This window comes from Aedes aegypti, chromosome 3 (genome assembly GCF_002204515.2).
Source record: "Aedes aegypti strain LVP_AGWG chromosome 3, AaegL5.0 Primary Assembly, whole genome shotgun sequence".
Taxonomy (NCBI): domain Eukaryota; kingdom Metazoa; phylum Arthropoda; class Insecta; order Diptera; family Culicidae; genus Aedes; species Aedes aegypti.
The window spans coordinates 209,296,846-209,321,018 of NC_035109.1; the positions used below are offsets into that span (position 1 = coordinate 209,296,846).

The following is a 24,173-nucleotide window of genomic DNA, read 5'->3' on the forward strand; positions in this document are numbered from 1 at the left end:
TCTGTGTTTACACAAATTTGTGAGCAAGATGTTCAAGCTTTTACATGAACTCAATGGCAAAGATGAATTGCGATTGCATCGTTCCAAGTTCAGAAAACCTTTTCAAGTTAAATTTCACATCCGCAAACGCAGTAAACATTGCAATAACAAATGTTTTGCTTGTTTCGATTTAGTTTCGTCAGCGCAAATCAAATGGAATATTTCGCTGAATTATTTTTTTTATTAATGATTCCAATACTCTCCACATATTCGCCCACAAAATCAACTGGCTGCATCTGACAGCGAAATCTGGGCTGCATATGACGTTGCTTTTTTTCCTCTTCGCGAGTCTCGTCTCAGGTTCTTCCTACCCTTGTGAAATAATCTTTCGCTCTTTTGACAGCGATTTGTTTATTGATTTTATTTCTCCTGTCAAATGGTGCAAAAATCTGCGAAAAACTAGTCGATCGTCTGTACTTGTGGTGAAAAATTTTCGTTTCTGCCCCGGAAAACAATAAAAATCAGCAAAAATAACGGTGAAAAATATGACCGAGGTCCTGAGCAACAACACTACCGATAAGGTAGCTGCGCTTGTGAAGGAAGCCGAATCACTGAAGGCAAAACTTGAAGAGGAACGGCAGAAGCTGAACGATGTTACTCGTAAGTTTTTCTTTTTGATTTTACAATTATGTACAGTGATTCGAACTCATATTCGTACATGGCACTGTTATCACTTCAAGTTGGTAAAAAATATCAAGTCACTTAGTGATCATCTTATTACAAATACTTTGTCAATAATGAAGGTCGTTTGAGTCATCAATTATTCGACTATCATAAACTGTTTAAATAATTTGAGGAAAGTTTTGAAGTTGGGCAAACATAATTTTCTGAACTTGATGTTCCAATAATAGATGACATGCCACATGTGTCATTATTTACAAAATATTTGAAATAAGTGCATCATTTGATAATTTTTCAACAGCTAGATGTGGAAACAGTGCCCTATGAGAATATGAAATAGAATCGATGTATGTATAACCAACTTTCTATTAATTTATCAAATTAAGTTTCCTCCGTCGCCGAGCGGCTTGAAATGATCACGTATTTGAACATCAAGCCGCGTCGGGTACTGAAGGGCCACCAGGCGAAAGTCCTCTGTTCCGATTGGTCCCCCGACAAGAGGCACATCGTTTCTTCATCCCAGGATGGAAAACTGATTATCTGGGATGCGTTCACCAACTACAAGGAGCATGCCGTGACGATGCCCACTACTTGGGTGATGGGATGCTCGTACGCTCCGTCCGGGAACCTGGTGGCTTGTGGGTGAGTACTACTTTTTGACCTGGCGATTTTTTTTCTATTAAATGATAAACTTACCAACTCTATAGTAGGGCAAGAGTTTCTAGGATGCACACCAATTCTAAAACTACAATCTCAATGTTTTTGTCTTGTACAGTGGACTGGATAATAAAGTAACTGTGTATCCAATAACTATGGAGGAAGACATTTCATCCCGTAAGAAAACCGTTGGAACGCACACAAGCTACATGTCTTGTTGCATTTTTCCTAACTCCGACCAGCAAATATTGACCGGAAGTGGTGATTCTACCTGCGCTTTGTGGGACGTGGAATCCGGTCAACTGCTCCAGAGCTTCCATGGCCACACGGGCGATGTGATGTCGATAGATCTGGCGCCTAACGAAACCGGTAACACGTTTGTGTCTGGAAGCTGCGACAAGATGGCTTTCATTTGGGATATGCGCTCCGGTCACGTTGTCCAGTCGTTTGAAGGGCATCAGTCCGATGTTAATAGTGTGAAATTTCACCCGAGCGGAGACGCAATCAGTACTGGATCGGACGATAGTACTGTGAGTATAATAAATATATCTATTATATTTATGTTTATTGGTACCATTCTAAACATTACCTATATTCAGCAGCTCAAGGGCTTTCATTATAAAAGTAATAACATTTGAATTTTTGAATTGAATTACTTTTTATTGAAGGGATTTTCTGCCGTAGACAGGTTCATCCCCAGTCAGTTTTTAAAAAATCCTGTGAAAAACAACAAAAATGTTGTAACTAGTCTTGGGACACATAGTTATTACATCGAGTGAGATTTAGATAAAACTAATTGACAAAAAGCCACAAATTAACACAACACAAAGCTGGGGGTACAATAAGGAGTCACTTCTTATGTGCCTAACATTCAGAGCGAACAAATAGACGGACAAGTTTAAAATTATTGCAGAACATGCATATGATGGGACAACACCAGCTAGTTGGTTACGATCACGTGAATTGTACGTGGAAAATATATCTAAATCTTAAAGTATAATCCTGCGAAGGAGATAAGCGCTCCCATTGAAGAGAGGTCGTCCTGCAGGACTTATCGTATGCTACCAGAAATCCCATAGGGTAAGTGTACCAGTTATGGACATAGTGGTTCCCTATTTCGCCATACGTGATAACTTTAATGTCTTCAAGTTTTGAAAATTTGTGTGAGTTGTAGTAGTTAGATTTAAGATATTTCTTGATGTTAAAGCATTCAAAATGATTACACATGTGAACGTTATCAAAATGTCACATATGGCCAAATAGGGAACCACTATGGCCATAACTGGTACACTTTCCCTACATCTGTCTGGGGCTATCAAAGGCTGAGCAGTTGCAGATAGACCTCGCAGGACCAATGGAAAGGGGTTCCTCCGTAATTGTGGGACATCCTTGTGTAGCCGGATCTAAATCGGGAGATTATGGTTTGGTCCTTTATCGACTTCAGGTCTGTCCAAGCATCGGTGCTTTTTTTCGCAGGTAGGCCCCTCGTGAATTTGCCCATTCTGCCTGCCATGTCTGGCGTATGATCGATTTCACCCACCTTCGAATATCAGCAAGGGGTACCCTAGTGTTGTAACGAGGGCCAGAAGGGCCGGATCCTGCTTGGAAATCTGCGGTTGCGTTACCAGGAACACCACTGTGTTCTGGGATCCACATTATGGTAACGTCGCATGGGGCCTTTTTTTTATTATCCCCTGGATCCACGGGTGATGAGGGGTTTCAGATTGGAGCGCTGTGAAGCAGCTCGCTGAGTCGGTGATGATGACTATTATAGTATAATAGCTATCCCAACACCTCGTACGGAGAGGGATCCGTCAGTGTATCGTCGCTGGTGTGCTGAGTAATCTTTTCGAAGAATCTCGGCGACGGTTTTTCGCAATCGAATGGATGAATCACCTGCCTTAAAACTTTATGTATTCTGGAGTCGAATTTAAAATTTGAGCTGCGCCAGTCTCATTCGCCACACCGCACCAGCGCGTTTTGGCAATTGGCGGGAGATACGAACAGGTGGCGTTTTCTAGCTGGTGGTCTGCTTCTTCCATGAGGCGAGTTCTGCGGTTTCCCGCGGTCCTCTCAGCAATAGCGGTTGCTTTCGTGCAGAGGGTTACAATGACGAGGAAGCGGAATGGAAGAAGCCCGTTTTCAACACATGCAGCGTCAGCCGGAGTGGAAGGAAGAAGCCCCGAGACAATACGAATATATCGGTTGTAGAGCGAGGATAGCGCGTCCATGAGGTTGTTCATAGCCAGATACGTGATTTCCAATCCGTACAGCAGGCGACTATCGATGATGGCAGCGGCTATACGGAATAGGATATTCCGGTTGTTGCTGTGATGAGGTCTCGATAAGGATCTCAATAAATTTAGACGACTTCGGCAGTTGGCTCTGACTCCTTCATAGTGGGTCAGGCCTCGGTCGATAGTAACACCGAGGATTCTTGCCGTTTTGCGGATGGGGATGGCTTGGTTGTTGATGTTAATCGGAGGCCCACTAACCCTGTGCCCGGATGAGCACACATGGCATCGGACACTTTTAGAAGCCGACAAAGTGATGCCGACGGAGGATGCCCACTTGGCTACTCTGGTAACGGCAGCTTGGGCTTTGCTTCGTGTAGCCGCGATTGTAGGTCCAGATACTACAATTACGATTTCGTCCGCGAAGACGAATATTTTGACGCCGTTGGAAGGTTTTGGAAGACGCTGTTCATCATTATTAGAAACAGAGTCACCGATATGACGGATCCTTGCGGAACGCTGGTCTCTTCACTGAATGAATCGGATTTGGTGTTTCCGATGACCACCTGATTTCCTGAACAAACGATTGCTTTGATTAGATTCAATATATCTGACATAATTTTTGCGTGATTGTTGTGTTTGTCGTTTTTGTTTTAAGGAACTGGGTCGGTGATCAACACACAAACAAACTAACTTCAAGCAAATTGTAGCTCGGCCGAACCTGAATCGGGTTGGGGTTAAAACTGTGATTCAGAACGGGTTGCGCCAGTTTCAACCTAGGTTCAAAAACGATTTCGACATATGTTATTGCTGTGTGCCTTTGAAATGCAAATATCAAATGCGGGAAGACCAAACGCGGTAAGATTTTTTACAAGGAAGGCGAAGTCGAGAATTGCTTTTCCACGAAAGTGTCAAGAGTTTTGCCGGATTTTTTACACCCCCTTCTCCCGAGGAAAGATTTGTTGTATGAAATTAAAAATAATTTGTCTGGCAACGTAACAAACGACTTCCTGCCCCCTCCACATTACTCACCCTACACATAACTCTTTACTTAATCAATGAACAGCCTGTATATTTTGCATCACTCGCATGCATATTTTGCATCACTCCGAGTTTTCTGCCATTCTCTGCTCCCAACGTTTGGCGTCTCGGATGGCTTGCCGACAAGTGTTACGTATGATGTGATACCGATCAACGATTACATCTCGGTTTGGACGGTCAGGTGCCATTCTCTTCACTGCGCGAAGAGCCTTTCTACGTGCCTTGATCACTTTTTTGATCTCTGGAGACCACCAACGAAGAGCTTTTCGACCAGGCTTGCTGCTTGTTTTCGGAATCGAAACGGCAGCCGCTTCCGTGAGAGCGGCAGTGAATTCTGCCATATTGCTCGGGTCACCCGAGTCGGGTGGCGAGAGCGAAGTGATACACTGACGCTGTTATTATAAGCAGTCCAATCTGCCTGATCGTACAGCCAGCGGGGCCGCCTGGTTGTGACGGGAGCCTCAACGGCTAACGAGATTTGAAGAGGATGGTGATCGCTGCCATGTGGATCCGAATTGACGCACCAGAACATTTGGAATTTTGCTAGCAGGCGGCGCTAGTGAGCATGATTGTTTGTTTTTCGGATATCTCAGGAGCCTGACTTCTTAGAAAGATGGCGTTTTCGTCAAAATTATTTTGATTGTTTAGTAGTTCAAGGGCTGTCATTATTTTTATTTTTATCATTATTATTTATTGAACAAAAAAATGGAAGAGGGAGTGATTTTTATAGAAATCTCTCTCAAAGAGGCCTCTTCATTTTTTCCAAAACGTTGTAATGTGAATAAATTATCTAAAGACACCAACGGACAAAAACCATAACAGGGCCAGGCGCTTGAATTTCTATGGTAACATCATCATATGGATAAAGGAGGGTCATCATGAAATTATGGTACTAATCTGAAGATAAGCAGAAAAAAAACAATATATGAAATTTCTTTCATAAAGTCAAATAATAATTCTCGCATAACTTGAGATCTCGTCCTGAAAGCTATTGGTGATCGAGTGTGTAGCTCCTTGTTTTTAGGCAAATGAATGGACCAGAATGAAATTTATCACCACTGGGAGGATCTTAATCGTAGCATTTTTAAATAGCGTGTAAATCCATTCGTTTATTTTAAACGAGTCTCAAATTTTATTCTAGGAAAACCGTATCTGGAACATATATATACAATATGATCAAAAGGGCTGTTGTTGTAACCGGCCAAAATTTTACTTTTTCGGACTTCTTTTGAAACGCGGATATTGAAAGTTTTCCAATGTTTATTTGTTCGTGGCTTTTTAAAAACTGCTCGATTACTTTTTCAAATCGACGTAAGTGACTTCCATACGGTTTTAAGAAAATTAATTAAGAAGAATCACAACCTGTCTTCTAAAACCGTTTTAAAATGAATCACCTTTTTAACATTGTTCGGCCGTGTACATCGCTTAAACTTTGCATACAATCAGCACGCGTTCAAAAACTAGGTAGTTTCTATTATTTCCCACAAAAGTAATTATTACAAGATGATAAACCGTTTTATTCAGTTACTTTCGACATTTTTCTACCAGTGTAAAATCGGCTCAAGTGGTGTTTTGATTTGATTCGTAGTTAAGTCACTTTGTCTCTCCATACAACGTTGCGGTGAAAGTAGCGATTGGGTTTGCTAAAATTGAAATTCTTACTTACGCCGTTTTGTAATTCCGGAATTAAACGTTCTAAAAGTGAAACATCTAGTTGGGTGAGAGCGGAACTTGCGGAATTTCGTCTGCGAAACACGTAGGATCGATAAAGTAAGTTTGTTCACTTTTCTGACCTGAGTTTACTACTGTATTTAAATGACTGTATTTGGATAAGTTTTCGAGAACTGATGCGGTTTTTCTCTTTTGTGTGTTCTCGAACTCTCACTCGCCTCACTCAATTTCCCACTCACACATATTCATCTTTAGTACAGTACCTCACGCACTCATACACTCTCACGAACACATAGTGTCATTCAGGATATACAATTATTAAAAATTATACCAGGACAAAAAGGCAATCCATGAGACAGCTGCGATCTGCTGGTTTTTTGTTTACCATGAGATTTTGACGTTTCGCGGTCGGAGTGACCGTTCGATTACAGAGGAAAATTTTAAGCTCAGATAACACTCGCATGTTTTGTTTACCCTTCCATTTCGGTTGCATTCACACTTTTAGCTGTCAGTCCTATCGCGGAAAGTCCTCATGGATAGCCTTATTATTATTATTATTTGTATTTGATCCATCTGACATAAAATTTGTCAAACAAACGAGCAACAAACGACAACATTACACGAAATGCACACTTAACAATGTCTAAAGTATTCAGCCATTCGATTACGAAGCGTCGTCATAGTGATGTTAAGGCGAAGTAGGCCGTTATTGAAATTTGTACGCGTCGTTGATGATTGTTGCTAATTCATCTCACGACTTCGAATCAAAGAAAATCAGTTGGTTTTGCACTGACATAGCTGAAAAAGTATCAGCATACTTTATGCATGTTAGCGCGTACAGTGATACTTTTTCAAGTCATTATAAACTATCAAGACTGAGTTTTATCACTTTGAAATACATGCTGAAAAGTCATCATTGTAGCCAAAACGAATGACGGGCTACTTAGCCTTAAAAGAAGAGATGCGCCCTATATCTAGTTGGGTCATGCTGTCCGTACAGAGTGTTCCGACTGATAAAATTACGTCTATGCAGATTCTGCTCCGGAGCGTAGATGCTAACATCATCCAAAAGGGATGGCGATTCGATGTCCCCTCGAAGCAACTTGGCTACAAAAGCGGTTTGCGATACACAACGCCTATTCTCCAAAGTATCAATCCCCAATGGGGCTCTGCACAAATATGTACCGCTCCCTTTCACTCCTTCGTGTAATTTGTAAACAACAAGGCCAGTAAAAGTCAAAATCCCATTCGAAATCAAAACATTGCAAAGGCCTATAAGCGACAGCGGGCTTCGTAGGGAGGCAGGTTACTGGTATCACGCCAAGGAAGATTCCTAAGGGCGTGGCGCAGGAATTTTCTCTGAACAGATTCAATTCGATCCAGCTGGCGTGGAACGGATACCACCCTATCGCAGCAAATTCCAAAATCGAACGAAATAGAGCGCAGTAAAGGGATCTCCAAACACAGCGGGTCCCTGTAACCTTCTGTTACCTTCACTGAAATTCATTCTACAGTAGCCAAATAAAGCCAATCGCAGTCAGCGAAGCCAGTGAAACTCATGCCTATAGACCTGTGCACGAGTTCATTATCTGACGTTTAAGCGGTGCCGTGTTATTTACGTGACCATGGCAACTAGTGAATTCCGCACCGCTCAAACGTCAAATCAGTGAACTCGTGCATTTGACGTTTGAGCGGTGCCGAATTCACTCGTTTCCATGGTCACATAAATAACACGGCACCGCTAAAACGTCAAAAAGTGAACTCGTGCATTGGTCCATCGCTGCTGTAGGCAAAGAGCCTTGAAAATTGCAAAACACCCGTTGCTAAGGGCAACCCAAAATTACTGTAGGAAAATGTTCTATTTCCCGCATTTAGAGCCTTCAATGACACTAACGGTTTAGAAAATAAGCTGTTTGATTGCTCTCGAAACGATGTCATTAAAGCGGTAGGTGAAATCTTCGTCTAACGCCCAAATAACTTGGCAATGGACCGATGCACGAGTTCACTAACTTGACATTTGAGCGGTGCCGAATTCACTCGTTGCCATGGTCACGTAAAAAACACGGCACCGCTCAAACGTCAGATAGTGAACTCGTGCATCGGTCCATTGCCAAGTTATTTGGGCGTTAGATGAAGATTTCACCTACCGCTTTAATGACATCGTTTCGAGAGCAATCAAACAGCTTATTTTCTAAACCGTTAGTGTCATTGAAGGCTCTGAATGCGGGAAATAGAACATTTTCCTACAGTAATTTTGGGTTGCCCTTAGCAACGGGTGTTTTGCAATTTTCAAGGCTCTTTGCCTACAGCAGCGATGGACCAATGCACGAGTTCACTTTTTGACGTTTAAGCGGTGCCGTGTTATTTACGTGACCATGGCAACTAGTGAATTCCGCACCGCTCAAACGTCAAATCAGTGAACTCGTGCATTGGTCACGTAAAAAACACGGCACCGCTCAAACGTCAGATAGTGAACTCGTGCATTGATCCATTGTCAATGGATCATTGAAGGTAGTTTTTGTTAGTGCTCACCGCATCAAAAAAAAAGGCGCCACTTTATATGGGATTTAACCCGTATAGGCCTGAGTGAAAACAAAAATACTTAAACCCTCACCACTCAGCGAATTCTTAACGGATTCAAATGATTTTTTGTCAGTTCACTGGCCCACACATCTTGTTTCTAGAAGTGGCCAGAGGAACTCGGAAATATTCCTGTGGCCGGAGTTATTCCGGTGGGTTACTGGGTCAAGTTGGGTAAAAGAGGGCTATTTTTTGGGACATGCCAAGTTACCTTTATTTATTTGCAATGAAAATAATTTTAATTTGCATAAATCATTTAGAGCTGATATTCAACATAATAAATGAAGAGTTTTGCACCGTTTCAAATATACCGGATGTGGCCATTCGGACGTTATGCCCGGAAGAACCGGCTGTAGATTTTTTGGATACTAAACCGTTTCAATTCTTGAAAAGTAGAAATCAAACATAATTGTGCTCTAAAATGCGTTCCCATAAGCTTGGCACAGATGTTCAGATACAAATTGGCCACTTTATCATAAGGTTGAGTCGTCCCGGGACTCGAAAATGATCATTTGTAGTATTGATCAAATGCAAAATTCATTGTTATCCAATTCCATCGTATCTCAAAAGGTTTACATCGATGCAATTTTCTTAAAATTCCGTCATGTTACTTACTTACTTATTTGGCTTTACATCAATTATCTTGATAAAGCCTCGCCAACAATATTTCGCCAATTCCCTCGGTTCATGGCCGCTTCTCTCCATCCTCGACTGTGACCCACGCTCTCCAGGTCCTGGTGTACCTGATCAATCCACCTAGCTCGCTGCGCCCCACGCCTTCTTGTTCCGACCGGATTCGTGGCGAACACCATCTTTACAGGGTTGTTGTCCGGCATTCTTGCAACATGCCCTGCCCAGCGTATCCTTCCAGCTTTAGCTACCTTCACGATACTGGGTTCGCCGTAGAGTTGAGCGAGCTCGTGGTTCATCCTTCGCCGCCACACGCCGTTCTCCTGCACGCCGCCGAAGATCGTCCTTAGCACTCGGCGTTCGAAAACCCCAAGAGCTTGCAAGTCCTCCTCGAGCATAGTCCACGCCTCATGCCCATAGAGGACTACCGGTCTTATGAGCGTTTTGTACATCGTGCATTTGGTGCGGGGGTGAATCTTTCTTGACCGCAGTTTCTTCTGGAGCCCATAGTAGGCACGACTTCCGCTGATGATGCGCCTTCGTATTTCCCGACTAACATTGTTGTCAGCCGTCAACAAGGATCCGAGGTAGACGAACTCGTCCACCACCTCGAAGGTATCCCCGTCTATCGTAACACTGCTTCCTAGGCGGGTCCTGTCGCGCTCAGTTCCGCCAACCAGCATGTACTTTGTTTTCGACGCATTCACCATTAGCCCGACTCTTGTTGCTTCGCGTTTCAGGCGGGTGAACAAATCTGCCACCGTTTCAAATTTTCTCCCAATAATATCCATGTCGTCCGCGAAGCAAACAAATTGTCCGGATCTCGTGAAAATCGTGCCTCGACTGTTAAGTCCGGCTCTCCGCATGACACCTTCAAGCGCAATATTGAACAACAGGCACGAAAGTCCATCGCCCTGTCGTAGTCCCCGCCGAGACTCGAACGAACTGGAGTGTTCGCCCGAGATCTTCACGCAGTTTTGCACACCGTCCATCGTTGCTCTGATCAATCTTGTGAGCTTCCCGGGAAAGCTGTTCTCGTCCATGATTTTCCATAGCTCTATGCGGTCGATACTATCGTATGCCGCCTTGAAATCGATGAACAAATGGTGCGTAGGGACCTGGTACTCACGGCATTTCTGGAGGATTTGCCGCACGGAAAAGATCTGGTCCGTTGTCGAGCGGCCGTCGATGAAACCTGCTTGATAACTTCCCACGAACTCGTTTGCTATAGGTGATAGACGACGGAAGAGAATCTGGGATAGCACTTTATAGGCGGCGTTTAGGATGGTGATTGCACGATAATTTTCACACTCCAGTTTGTCGCCCTTTTTGTAGATAGGGCATATAACGCCTTGCTTCCACTCCTCCGGTAGCTGTTCCGTTTCCCAGATTCTGACTATCAGCCGATGCAGACAAGCGGCCAACCTGTCCGGGCCCATCTTGATGAGTTCGGCTCCGATACCATCCTTGCCAGCGGCTTTGTTGTTCTTGAGCTGTTGAATGGCATCCTTAACTTCCCCCATCGTGGGAGCTGGTTGATTTCCGCTATCCGCTGTGCTGACGTAGCCATCGCCTTCGCTGTCCTGACCTTCTGTGCCTGTGTTCTCTGCGCCATTCAGGTGTTCATCGTAGTGCTGCTTCCACCTTTCGATCACCTCGCGTCCGTCCGTCAAGATGCTCCCATCCTTATCCCGGCACATCTCAGCTCGCGGCACGAAGCCTTTGCGGGATGTGTTGAGCTTCTGATAGAACTTCCGCGTTTCTTGAGAACGGTACAGCAACTCCATCTCTTGGCATTCCACCTCTTCCAGGCGGCGCTTTTTGTCCCGGAATAGGCGGGTTTGCTGTTTCCGCTTCAGTCTGTATCGTTCCACGTTTTGCCGCGTACCATGCTGCAGCATTGCAGCCCGCGCTGCATTCTTCTCCTCTAAAACCTCTTGGCACTCCTCGTCGAACCAATCGTTTCTTGAGCTCCGTTCCACATATCCGACAACGCTTTCGGCAGCGTCGTTAATGGCTGCTTTGACTGTCCTCCAGCAGTCCTCAAGAGGGGCCCTATCGAACTCGCCCTCATCCGGCAACGCTGCCTCAAGATGCTGCGCGTACGCATTGGCGACATCCGGTTGTTTCAGCCGCTCGAGATTGTACCGGGGCGGGCGTCGGTACCGTACATTGTTGATGACGGATAGTTTTGGGCGCAGTTTCACCATCACCAGGTAGTGGTCGGAGTCAATGTTGGCGCCACGATAGGTTCTGACGTCGGTTATGTCGGAGAAGTGCCGTCCATCGATCAAAACGTGGTCGATTTGCGATTCTGTCTGCTGAGGTGATCTCCAGGTGTACCGATACGGGAGGCTGTGCTGGAAATAGGTGCTACGAATGGCCATGTTCTTGGAGGCGGCAAAATCTATCAGTCGTAGGCCGTTCTCGTTCGTCAGCCGGTGGGCGCTGAACTTTCCAATCGTCGGTCTGAACTCCTCCTCCTGGCCAACCTGAGCATTCAAATCTCCTATGATGATCTTGACGTCGTGGCTTGGGCAGCGGTCGTACTCGCGTTCGAGCTGCGCGTAAAATGCGTCCTTGTCATCATCAGTGCTTCCGGAGTGTGGGCTATGCACGTTGATTATGCTGAAGTTAAAGAATCGGCCTTTGATTCTTAACTTGCACATTCGTTCATTAATCGGCCACCACCCGATCACGCGCCTTTGCATGTCACCCATCACTATAAAAGCTGTTCCCAGCTCGCGTGTGTTGCCGCAGCTCTGGTAGATGGTATGATTACCTCTAAACGTTCGCACCAATGCTCCTGTCCAGCACACCTCCTGCAGCGCTACGATGTCGAAACCGCGGGTCTTCAGTACATCGGAGAGTATGCGAGTACTTCCAATGAAGTTGAGAGATTTGCAGTTCCACGTACCGAGTTTCCAATCGCTAGTCCATTTTCGTCGCTGTGGTCTTTGCCGATTGTTCCGGTCCGTATTCTCTCGTTGACGTTCCTGTGCTGATGTGTTTTACGGCTGGCTCGCAGGGCCTGACACCAACCCCCTAGATTTCCGGAGGACCATTCCCCCTAAATGTTCGGAGGGCCATAGTGCGCAGTTTAGCTTAGAGTCCTTCTCTGGCACTCGGACGATGATCAGCCGCCCCTGACATGGGGAACAGACGCTGTTGTGAGCCGCTCCTAACGTGGAGTACAGACGCTCAAGGTTTGCAGAAGCAAAAGCAAAAGCAAACCCCCCCTTCCCTGTCAGCATACGACCAAAGTTCCCACCGGGGGTTGGTTACCCGATCTTCCCCAAGGTTACTCGTACCCCGGCCAGTACCACGAGGAGGTAGGGATAGGAGTTGCTGGGCAAGAGGCTAAGGACCGCACAAAGGGGTCTATTTTATTCCTGCAGGTACGCGAGGTACCAATGGTACGCCATGCCCAGCCATTTACCGCGCCAAAATTCCGTCATGTAGTGGCCACATTATAGCCGATTCCGGAAATTATCTGTGACTTGAAATTTGCCTACCGTGAGGGGCACAAACGTACAGTACCCTTCTCACCCGACCTGACCCAGTGATCCACCGGAATAACTCCGGCCACAAGAATATTTCCGCGTTCCTCTGTCCACTTCTAGAAACTAGATATGTGTGCCAATTTACTGACAAAAAATCATTTCAATCCATTAACAATTCGCTGAGTGGTGAGGGTTTTAGAATTTTTGCTTTCACTCAGGCCTATACGGGTTAACACTGTGACAGCATTGCTGTTCTGTCAAACACACAAGGCTACGGTGGCGCTATCTATGCTTTCCATAGCGGCCGTTTTGGTTATTTTAAAGATCCATTGGCAATGTCATGCAGTTGCGTGAACACCACACCTCGAAAGTATTCAACATCCAAGGATATCATCGGCGTAGAAAAGTCTGGTACCGGGCAGTAAGACGAGCGGTGCGTCGTTGATGTATAGCGAGAATAGTAAAGGTCCAGGATTGCTGCCTTGTGGCACTCCGGATAAATTTGTAAATGAGATCGACTCATTAGAGCCTATTTTTACGCATTACGATCGGTTGGTGAAATACGATTCAAAAGATATAAGGCGGCATCCACAAATTACGTAACGCTCTAGGGGGAGGGGGGGAGTAGGTTCAAGCGTTACGGCTCATACAAATTTTTTATTTTTTTCATACAAAAAGCGTTACGGAGGGGGGGCAGGGGGTCAAAAATTTCCAATTTTAGCGTTACGTAATAAATGGACGCTGCCTAAGCAACGCTGAGCATATTTTTAGTAGCGCTGGCCAGGAGACAGGATACTTCTGCTTGGTTATCGCTCTTGCTACTTCCCGTTCAGAGATTTCAAACATTTCATAGCTCAAAATATCACGGGTAGAATAAGCCAATGCAACATGAACTTGCGATGGCCCAACAACGAAATTGTTGAAAGCAAGATGGAACTGTGCCGCAAAGAGTTCGCATTTGTCACTGGCGCAGTCGGCTGACTGTTCGTCTAGGTATTGCGGCGCTCATTTTAAATCCACATCCAGCGGCGGCGGTAACGCGCAGAAGATATTGCTGTTTGTGTTTGACGTGCAAATCCAGGCTAACTGAGCTTCAAATGCGGTAACACAAAGTAACCAAAGGATACTTAGCAACCATGATGCATATCACCGCCAACCTAGCAAAGAAAATCAAATTTTGACTTCGCCTTCCTTGTTGAAAATCTTACCGCATTTGGTGTTTCCGCATTTGATATTTGCATTTCAAACGCACACAGCAATATATCTGGCATATATGAGCGCAATTCAAACGCAACGTCAAAACTCAAGCAGGCTTGGATTTTTTCGTTCGTCAAGGACGCAAATGTTTCAAATTTGCTAAATCTTAAAAAATTGGTGATTTTTATTATCACTGCGACGGTATATCGACATTTTCAGATAAACGCATTACGTGGATTTGTCTCGCAGAGCACAACATCGATGTCGGTAGGCCGTTTTATTTCCTTTTCGAATTTATGAACGACCAAAATTGTTTTGGGTTCGTACGGAGGTTCTGTTCAGTCCTTCGTTCATAGTGAGCATACAGTAAATCATAAAAAATCCTTGATTCACGACTTGTTTCATTGAATGCCAATTTGATGCGATCGAATATTGCAATAGAACCGAAGGGCAGCAGAACGTCGGCGCCCAAGCAGACATAATTGACTGTTAGACCAAGGCGGTTTGCTTGCTGGGCGGGCGACGCGTTGGAACATTATTCGAGGCTTCTTGGAGCACAGAATTCGTGAAGGTGAATTTCATTAAGGTGAAACATCTCGGAATCCAAAGATGGCCATCACAATGGCCGACTTGTGCCCCTACTCACGTTTTCAAAGGCACAAAACTGGAGAAATAGTTGGCAAACGTCTCTGATCTTCTTATTTTAAGCTTTCGGCTAGTGCACAAAGCCAAAATAAAAAGTTCACTGTTGTTGGATGCTTTCTTCGCGAGATTTGTGCCTTTGAAGTTTCAGTGCAATCTTAGAAGTTGATTCCAAACTGTTTCACCTTAATATCAGGGATCGAATCCAGATGGTTCGAGTCAACAGACATTAATGCGGCATTTAATGCTCAAAATTAGCTTTTTGGAATTTAAGTCCAGTGTAGTCGTGTGACACCTCGGCAGCCTCGCTCTTGATTGCGTATGGCAGTGAGCGACGCAACAATCTTGTGAATGTTTCCCATGTTTGGCGGACGCGACGCCTCTATTTAATTCAGTTTTACGTAAAAATATAAGAAAATTCAAAAGAGGTGGCTCTTGGAGGGAAGGGGTAAAGATTTGCAACATGGGTAGGGCTACTATGTTGCACATTGATTAGTTGGGAAATTGAGCGGTAATTGGAACACACTAAAATACCTACCGATCCAATAGCCATTTACAAGGGGCCCAGATAGCCGTAGCAGTAAACGCGCAGCTATTCAGCAAGACCAAGCTAAGGGTCGTGGGTTCGAATCCCACCGGTCGAGGATCTTTTCGGGTTGGGCATTTTTTCGACTTCCCTGGGCATAGAGTATCTTCGTACCTGCCACACGATATACGCATGCAAAATGGTCATTGGCACAGTAAGTTCTCAGTTAATAACTGTGGAAGTACACTAAGCTGAGAAGCAGGCTCTCCCAGTGGGACTGTAATGCCAGAAAGAAGAAGAAGAAGGTCTTGTGTTTTTTATATGAAGAATTAATAAAACAAATAAAAATAATGTCAGACGGCTTTAATTTAAAGTTGTTTTAAAGTAGTAGTCAGCGTCCTGAGTTATCTGCAAAACAAAAGTTTCATGAAAACTAGCGCTCCCTGGTGGTAAAATTCCATATATGAATGCCCACCGCATGTCAGCCTTTGAGCTCTTCCGAATACACCAACCTTCTAAATCATCAGGATCTAGAGATATTATATGTTACGAAGAATACATTATTATCCATCAAGGTTCATAGAGCGCAGGTTCTAAAAAGCGCCCCTATCGGCCAAGTTCTCAGCTAAAAAGATGATGATTTTTAACTCGTAAAGGTAGATTATGTTTAGTACTGAATTTTATTTAAAATGTAATGGTATCTGCATACAACAAACCTATATACAGTTGTGTTCAGAATAATAGTAGTGAAAGCCGATTTTCATACAAAATGCTCAACTTTGGCAAGCTGTAACTTTGTTTCCCTGTGAGCAATCGGTATGAAATTTTGTCAGAGAACTACAAATATCCCTAATTCCAATATCTTAATATATGAAATTTTTCACAATACCGGTTAAAAAATTAAGCACCAGGTGAAATTGCTCAAAATAATAGTAGTTTTAATAATTCGCTGTATTTTGAGTTTTTGAATTTTTCTTTACTCAGGGCCGATTTCTTCACCTTCGCTTAAGCCGTAAACCACGCTTACCCATACGATTAAACCAGGTTTAAGGCCTAAGCGGTGGTGAAGAAACCGGTTATCACTGTTTTAACATTTTCCTTTCAGGCTATAAATGTATAAACAAGCCAATTTTTTACAAAATTGTTACTGAACAAAAATTTGCAAAATAAAAACTACTATTATTTTGAGCAATCAGAATCGTCTCAGAGTACTCTCAGCATTCTCATCAAAATCCTAGCAAGACTCTCATCACAAATTTGTTGGAATTGTTCCGATAAGAAATCTAAATTCCGACAGCGAAAAGTGGGAATTAAAATGATGTGTACCCGCAGCGACATTAGTACAGATAGCACCAATCTAAATGATTGAATTGATTTCGAAGACTTTTCAGCATTATCCAATTTACCCTCGGAAAGAAGCGAACATCAAAATACAAGTCATCACTTCATTAAAAATATTCTAAATTAGTCACATTAAGCGACAGTTTTGGAAGGAAGTTGTAATTTCCAAGATTCCCATGGCCTCCAATTGCTTTTTTTTCCAAAACGGTGCCCAAAAAGGATGGTAAACTTTAGCGAAATTTAACTTCCAACGTGTATACCAAAAAATTGAATGCATCGATCCTAATAAGAATCGAATCAAATTCTTTCTGGCGTTACGTCCCAATTGGGACAAAGCCTGCATCTCAAATTAGTGTTCTTATGAGCACTTCCACAGTTATTAACTGAGAGCTTTCTTTGCCGTTTGACCATTTTTGCATGTGTATATCATGTGGCAGGTACGAAGATACTCTTATGCCCTGATGGGAATCGAAAAATTTCCTTTACGAAAAGATCCTCGTGGGATTCGAACCCACGACCCTTAGCATGGTCATGCTGAATAGCTGCGCGTTTACCGCTACGGCAATCTGGGCCCCTAGAATCTGGGCACTTAGAAGTACTGTTTTATGAGCCATTTTACGAAGCTGGTCAAATGACAGGAGATCTGGGATTTTTCAATCATCGTCGTCAGTTTTCGCGATGATGATGGTTGATGACTGTGCGCATTTCTAGCGTAGCTTTTCATCCAGGCGAAAACAAAAATGGAGAAAAATTATTAAAATATTTCTGAACACAAAAGTGACTTTTTATGTGCAATATGGGTAACAAAGAGGTAGCTGATACAATAATTAGGTGTAATGTTGCAGTAACGTACATATTTGGATCTCTTTTTTGTCAGCTAGTTTCAACCTAAGACAAGACGTGACAGGTCAAGGTACAAAAATGAAACCAATTGCCTGTCAAAAAAGACCACTTCTTATTGGTCGTTTTGGCAAAGGCCTACTTTCACAGCGTTGAGTTGGATTGCAACAGGGCACTTTGTTACTAGCTCGACCGTGTTGCCAGTTCATAAACTAGAGTTTTCTTTGAAAGTTTGGAAATTTTTCGTGAAATCTTTTCGTTTCAAATCTATTTATATTCGATGTTAAGTTCAAAGCGTGTGCTCCTACAATGATAAAATAAATATAATAAACCTTAATGAGACCAAAATAGAGGAAATTGCATCAATTTTCTTCAAAAATATCATCGGTTTTAAATTTCAACCTAATTGTTTAAAAAGATAGCATCCTCTATTGCGCTAAATGAAAAAAGAGTGCAAGAAACAATCAGATTATGAGCCTTGATATTTGAATTTGTTCACAAGATTTGCATAATAAGGATACTGGTAACACTGGCTTTTGTATCGACAAGGTTATCGACGGAAAAACAACAGGGCAGTCTTAGTTGAGCTGTCACGTCCTGTCCTAGGTTTCAACATTTCAATCAGCAAAAATAATTTGTGCACTTATAGCACTGGAGTACAATGTGCATTGAGTTGAACAAATATAGTCCCTCCATTCATGTGTCCTTCTGAATATGCGTTTATGAAAGCCTATCTTGTAAGTTATGCTTCAAAAAAGTTTCATTAACATTTATGTCTATGTTCCGTAAAAATCAGAAAATTTGTTGGAAAAAGTTTCATACTAATAAAGTTAACTAAAACGTACAACCTTTTCTTTTTTTTTGCAGTGCCGACTTTTCGATATGAGAGCAGACAAAGAAGTGGCTGTTTTCAGTAAGGATAGCATAATATTTGGTGTCAACTCAGTTGACTTTTCCGTTAGTGGCCGATTATTGTTCGCTGGCTATAACGACTACACAGTGAATGTGTGGGATACTCTCAAAGCGCAACGTGTTTGCCTGCTCTATGGGCACGAAAATAAGGTATCTTGCCTGCAAGTGTCACCGGATGGCACAGCATTATCCACCGGAAGCTGGGACTTCACCTTGAGAGTAAGAATTTGCTGCGCCAGTGTTATAGAAAACCTTAATATTTACAACTGTTTATTTTTCGTATTTTCAGATATGGGCTTAAGATGTGTATTCCTCCGAACAATAAAATCTGTCACAAACCTACACAAAGCGCAGTCGCTGTAGTTTTGAAAAGTTACAATGAATGAAATATTAGGAAGAATTATTAGGAGTTGATGTGTCTCTCTGTCTATAACTAAAGATATTTTATCTAAATACCGTTAAATAGTCAAAAAAAAAAAAAAAATGCATTGAAAATCAAAACTATTTCGGCTGCTTTTTTCTAGAACAAAGTATTGTTTTACTAGAGAATTTTTGTTTAGTAATATTCAACAAAGAAGAATCGTACAAATTATTTTCGATTGACGTGTATTTTGGACATTTGCGGAAAAATCGAATGGAAGTGTCCAAAAAATGTTCTGGTTATGCTCTGTTCAAAATACACATTTTACACTATTTTATAATTGTTTTTAGAGTTGTGATAATCATTAACTAATAAGTAGCATTAGTGTATTTATTACATTTTTCATAATTTATTTTTGTGCCATGCTCTAAGCAGAAACAAAGCCATTTATCAAAACAAAATAAACTGAATGTATTCTCTATACGTGTAACTAAATCAAAAGTGTTTCCTTTGAACTTTGTGAAATTCATTCTTTCATGTAAATCATATAACCGCTTACTTTCACTCCTTTGGTAGCTTTTCTGACTTTTCTGCCGATGCCGTAAAAAACAACTTCTCCGGGATCTTCTATTCTTCTTTCTTGCTTTTCGAAGTACTTTAACGCGGTGGCCATTCGTCCCTGAAACTCACCAGTTCTATGTTGATAAGTTTCGCTCCCTGCTTCACCATCCTTTCTTCAATCAGCCTTGATATTACCTAGTGAGACTTTGGTAGTTGCTATTGTTGAATATTCCGATGTAATCATTACACTCGCTGCCTTGAACCTCAATACCTGTGCAATCAGTACCATTCAGATGATCGTCGTTTCCCATAACGCTTGTAGATCACCTTTACGTAATGCGGTAAGATCTACCGGGCAGCAGGGACGAAAGTGGACCTGGACTAACGGACCTCCCTACGACCTCTACGAGTTCTAGTGTTGTCCAGGATGCGGAGGATTGGTTGTTCCAACTCGGCGGGGGTAGGCTCAGATCCCATTACTTGAGTTGGGCCGATGCGGCTCTGAACATAGTACCCCAGAAAGGACTATGTCAACCCTAGCATGGCGTCCACGCTTGTATAGATAGCCATGGGATCACAAAGGCGACTATTCCAGCGGAATAGCGGTTCTTAGGGGGCCCATAAACAAAAGCATAAACACTGTGACTACAGCAAACACTGGTTGCTTCAGTGTAACATATGAGGTGATTGATGGTCCGGGACTAATCAAGGCCATCGATCGCAATAAAGGAGTACCTTGAAGCCGTTGATCCATGTAGTTTATTCGAAGTGTAATAAATCGAAAAATCATTCATTGTCTGAAAGAAGCCTAAGCAACAGGTACGGTTGAGGTACGCTAAAGCATTTAGATTACGGATTACCTATGCGCCGAAGCTAGGTAATCAGCCATAAAAGCTCATAAGCTCTGAATCGACCATGAAGGAGTTCTCCGGTCAAGTAATTGTTCATTGTATTTTTTGTTAGTGCCAAGTCCAAAGTTCAAGCTAGGCGTTTTGGGTTGTGCGTTCCCTAAAATAGATCGGCAGGTAATGGGCTCATTGGGCTTGTTTCGTTAAGGTGAAACTCCTTTGAATCCACTAATAACTGTATAAAAGTAGTGGTACACAAAAACTATTCTCCTATTTGTTGGTAATAGTAAAATTATAATTGATAAGACGTTGTTGCCAGTAATCACTACTTCAAGTTGAGTCTTTTCCCCTTCGCCTAATTAAGATTGCTTGATGTCATACGTAACCATCAACGTATCTGACAGCCCTTCAAGCGAGCAGCCGGCGTAAAATTAGAAAAATAAAAAAAGCGAAATGCTGTGATTAAGTGATTGTTTTTAGCACGGTTTGGTGAAATGTTAAGTTGTTTTCATCAAAAATCAAACAGAAATTGTTCTTTTATTAACAAGTAGTAAAAGTAAACTGTGTTGGAGGTTCTACGTTTAGCGAAAGTGGTAAAATTCGACGAAAAGTGTTCTTCGTTCGTAGGCGGATAAGTGTAAACAATTGTAGCTAAGTTTAACGTCCGTGTTGAAAATTAGCACGGTTCATGAAATTTCTACCAGCTACTAGTGTTAAACCTACGGAAATCGTAAGGTAATAGTGTTCTGATGTCTCGTTAGCAATTTGGGAGTGAACTTAGTGTAGGTAAGTGAAATATTTTGAGAAATAATGTGGACTTCCGGAAATGTGTTTGTATATGTGAGGAATCCATTTTCACTGCCATGACAGGGATTCCTTCCCATATGTCCTTAAGAATACCGTGCATGCGCTAATTGTCCTAGAATTTCCCGCGGCTAATGTCTTGTCTACCAGCGACACTTCTCTGCCGTTCGAGTCGGAAAGATACTGGCCATCCAAACTTGCCAAAAGAAACGGTCTGCCAACACGTCGTTTCAGGCCGCAACCGTGGTCGTCAATGCTGCTTTGCTCTTGTCCAAAGTTGATCAGAGAAGCTTTCTCGTGTTATTTTGTATGGAGAAAGGCATCTAACTTCATATTGCTCGTAAATGAAAGCATTAAAAAAAATTTTTTTTTGGTAGGCGTGATAGGCATCATCATTACGTACAGCCGGTACCAAATATTTTTTCAAAAAAAGTTCCCAATTTTGAGAAATAATTTGTTAGATGCATTTCGCCATACAAATATTTTTTGCGTTACCTTTTAGCGATTTTTGTGCATAGACACTAGCGCATGTGCGTTACTGTGCGGTGAGTAGCGAATCAGGCCATGCATGTAACCCATTACCACTGCACAGTGGACTTTTTTTTTTGCAAAAAAATGTATTTAAATTCAATATCTCTCGATGCCGCTGGAATACAATCGATCTTTTCTCCACAAAAGAAAGATTTGTTCATGGGAAAATTGATATTGCGGTAAGTGTTTACTGCACTTTTTTTTAGTACGGTTTCGACCAATTAAAGGTCATTTATGTTTAAATAGGATAAAATGACCTTTAATAGGTCAAAACCGTACAAAAAATACCGTACTGTAAAAGCTTACCCCATTATCGCTATGCCCCCGAAAAATTTTTTTTTTTGCGGTAAAAAGTGCGAATCAGCGGAAACCAGAGATATTGAATTATGAATATATCATTTCCATATAAAATAGGTAAAATGACCTTTAATAGATCAAAACCGTACGAAAAAATAACGTTCAGTGAATAGGGGGGCATGGGGCAAGAGCGACACCCGGAGCAATAGTGCCACCTCTAATTTCATGTAGTTCAAATCAATTTTTTTATGTTAAACTCAGGATAAGAATAAATTGAGTACTAATTGAGGGTTGTGTAAATATTACAGTTCAAAATGTTTAGTACAAAAAATTAGAGAAATGTCTTTGACTCACCAACGTTAAAAATGCTAAATATTATAAGAATGTAAGACTGGAAAACAAGGTTTGACTCCCAATAAATACAGAATATACTGATTTTTCCGCACAGTATTGATGATTTTCAATTGTTTATTATAGCTGTGAGGAAATTTTTTCGAAAAAGTCCTTTTGACATTATGTTTTACACATATAAAAACAGTATGTCTTATGGGGCAAGAGGGACACCGCAATTTTCTCATATAAAATCAAATAAACTTTTATTTTTCCTTGTTTAATATTGCATTAAATCAATGTTTCCTACTAAATAAAATCAAAATAAACCATTTTGGACATTCAAAATGTTTTATGAAAATTTTTACTATTTTTGTTACAGTCAAATAAGATGAGAACTAAATTAATTTCGTAAAATTACTTTTTAACTATAAGTCAACTTTTATCCCTCAGTTTTTATCTTTACTTACTCTAGAATTTATCGTTTAGGCGGGGAAATAATAATATACACAATTTGTGTAATTTTGCTTTGGTGGTCTTCTTGCCCCATACGAGTGGCACTCTTGCCCCGTGCCTCGTTTAAAAACCTAATAAGAAGGAACATTTTCAAAAATCTCAAATCATCATGTGTTTCTTATATTTTTGACATCTATCGATAACATCATTTAGAACAAGAGGTGAGCTTGCCCCTACACTGGAATAATCTTCAAAAATTGTGCTAATTAACCATGATTTGAACCTATATATCTTAAGGTGTCCTTTTTGAGCTTAATCAAATAATTCCTTGGCATTTGTGATGGGATGTTCACGTTCTTTAGCTAGACTAGCCCTTGTAGCCCGAAGTATATTGACAGCTATAGAAGGTATGCTATTCACCTGAGACGAGACTCGCGAAGACGGTCTTCTTTTTCTGTGATTGCTGAGTTTTTTTCTTATTCCACTTCGTGTTTATATCAATTATGCGCATGCTGTTCAAATCCTCACATGAACCTCTCAGCAAAAAATGATTGAGTTTGCATCACATCGAATCGTAAGTAGCCGTTTGAGTGAAATTTCATGTCAGCAAACGTAGCAGTCATTAGAAATAATTGATCTTCTGCTCAGATTTATCAGCAACTTTGGAAAAAACTGCTCCGCTGACTGAGGCTTTTAATAACAGTTTACTTTGAACACAATACTTTTCACTTTTTCAGCCATAAAAACGGTGGGCTGCATTTGACGTTTCGTGAGAGGGGAATCTGGGCTGCATATGACGTTGATATTTTTCCTCTTCGCGAGTCTCTCTCAGCTATTCACGACTGTGCATTAGTATTAGTAGATAGTTATGAACTTTTTCTGGATTTGCATAGCGTTTGTTATATTTTAATGCAATTTAAGTAAATTTAGGTATTTAGGATAACAAAATATCGATGGCTTAGCAGAATAATTTGTAACGTATACGATTGGAAGGTTTTTCAATGCATTTGTTCTATTTATGATGAGTATTTTCCATGTTTCTCATCAAACCCATTACCTCCCTCAGAAATAACTAGCCGTGCAATTTGTTTTTTATTTTACATACAAGAATATATTTACTAAATGTACATAGAAAGGCCTTATTGTACGGAATGCAGGAATTGAATTCGATATAATTTCTGAAATTTGACCGAATGTCTAGTTCACATAAGGGGCCCAAATACAGAGAAGTGGGACTGACATTGAAGTCGGTTTTGAGTTGAGTATACTGAAAAGTTTAAAGCTGTACAAAAGTGTTTTTGGAAGATTTTCGATAGACCCTTTCGATATTTTAGATAGGTATAATAAAATAAATAACACAAGGTGCATTTGCTTGTTGTTTATTGTTCAGTGTAATTTAACTTTCGATAGTTGTCAGGATTTTCTTTATTTTCTTCCGCTATGGTCCTGCTATCTGATTCTCAGAAGTGCTTGGAACAAACGAAAAGATTCGTGGTATTTGTTTTCAAGTTTTAGCCCAAAAATGTTAGCCATCGGTTTCTCTGCACATTG

At 41.7% G+C, this 24,173-nt stretch overlaps 1 protein-coding gene across 1 annotated transcript; it reads left to right on the forward strand.

Annotated features, from left to right (window-relative positions):
* The first annotated feature begins 406 nt into the window (after positions 1 to 406).
* On the forward strand, positions 407 to 19,290 carry LOC5572857 (guanine nucleotide-binding protein subunit beta-5). The gene is made up of 5 exons (XM_001660567.2): positions 407 to 639; positions 1,047 to 1,302; positions 1,436 to 1,847; positions 18,390 to 18,653; positions 18,724 to 19,290. Exons 1-5 carry the CDS (start codon positions 525 to 527, stop codon positions 18,733 to 18,735), a joined length of 1,059 nt encoding a protein of 352 aa, XP_001660617.1. The 5' UTR covers positions 407 to 524; the 3' UTR covers positions 18,736 to 19,290.
* Positions 19,291 to 24,173: the final 4,883 nt, after the last annotated feature.

Coding starts and splice junctions, on each gene's coding strand:
- LOC5572857 (XM_001660567.2), top strand. CDS start 525: ATGACCGAGGTCCTGAGCAACAACACTACCGATAAGGTAGCTGCGCTT. Junction 1,303..1,435: donor GGGAACCTGGTGGCTTGTGG/GTGAGTACTACT, acceptor TGTCTTGTACAG/TGGACTGGATAATAAAGTAA. Junction 1,848..18,389: donor CTGGATCGGACGATAGTACT/GTGAGTATAATA, acceptor TTTTTTTTGCAG/TGCCGACTTTTCGATATGAG.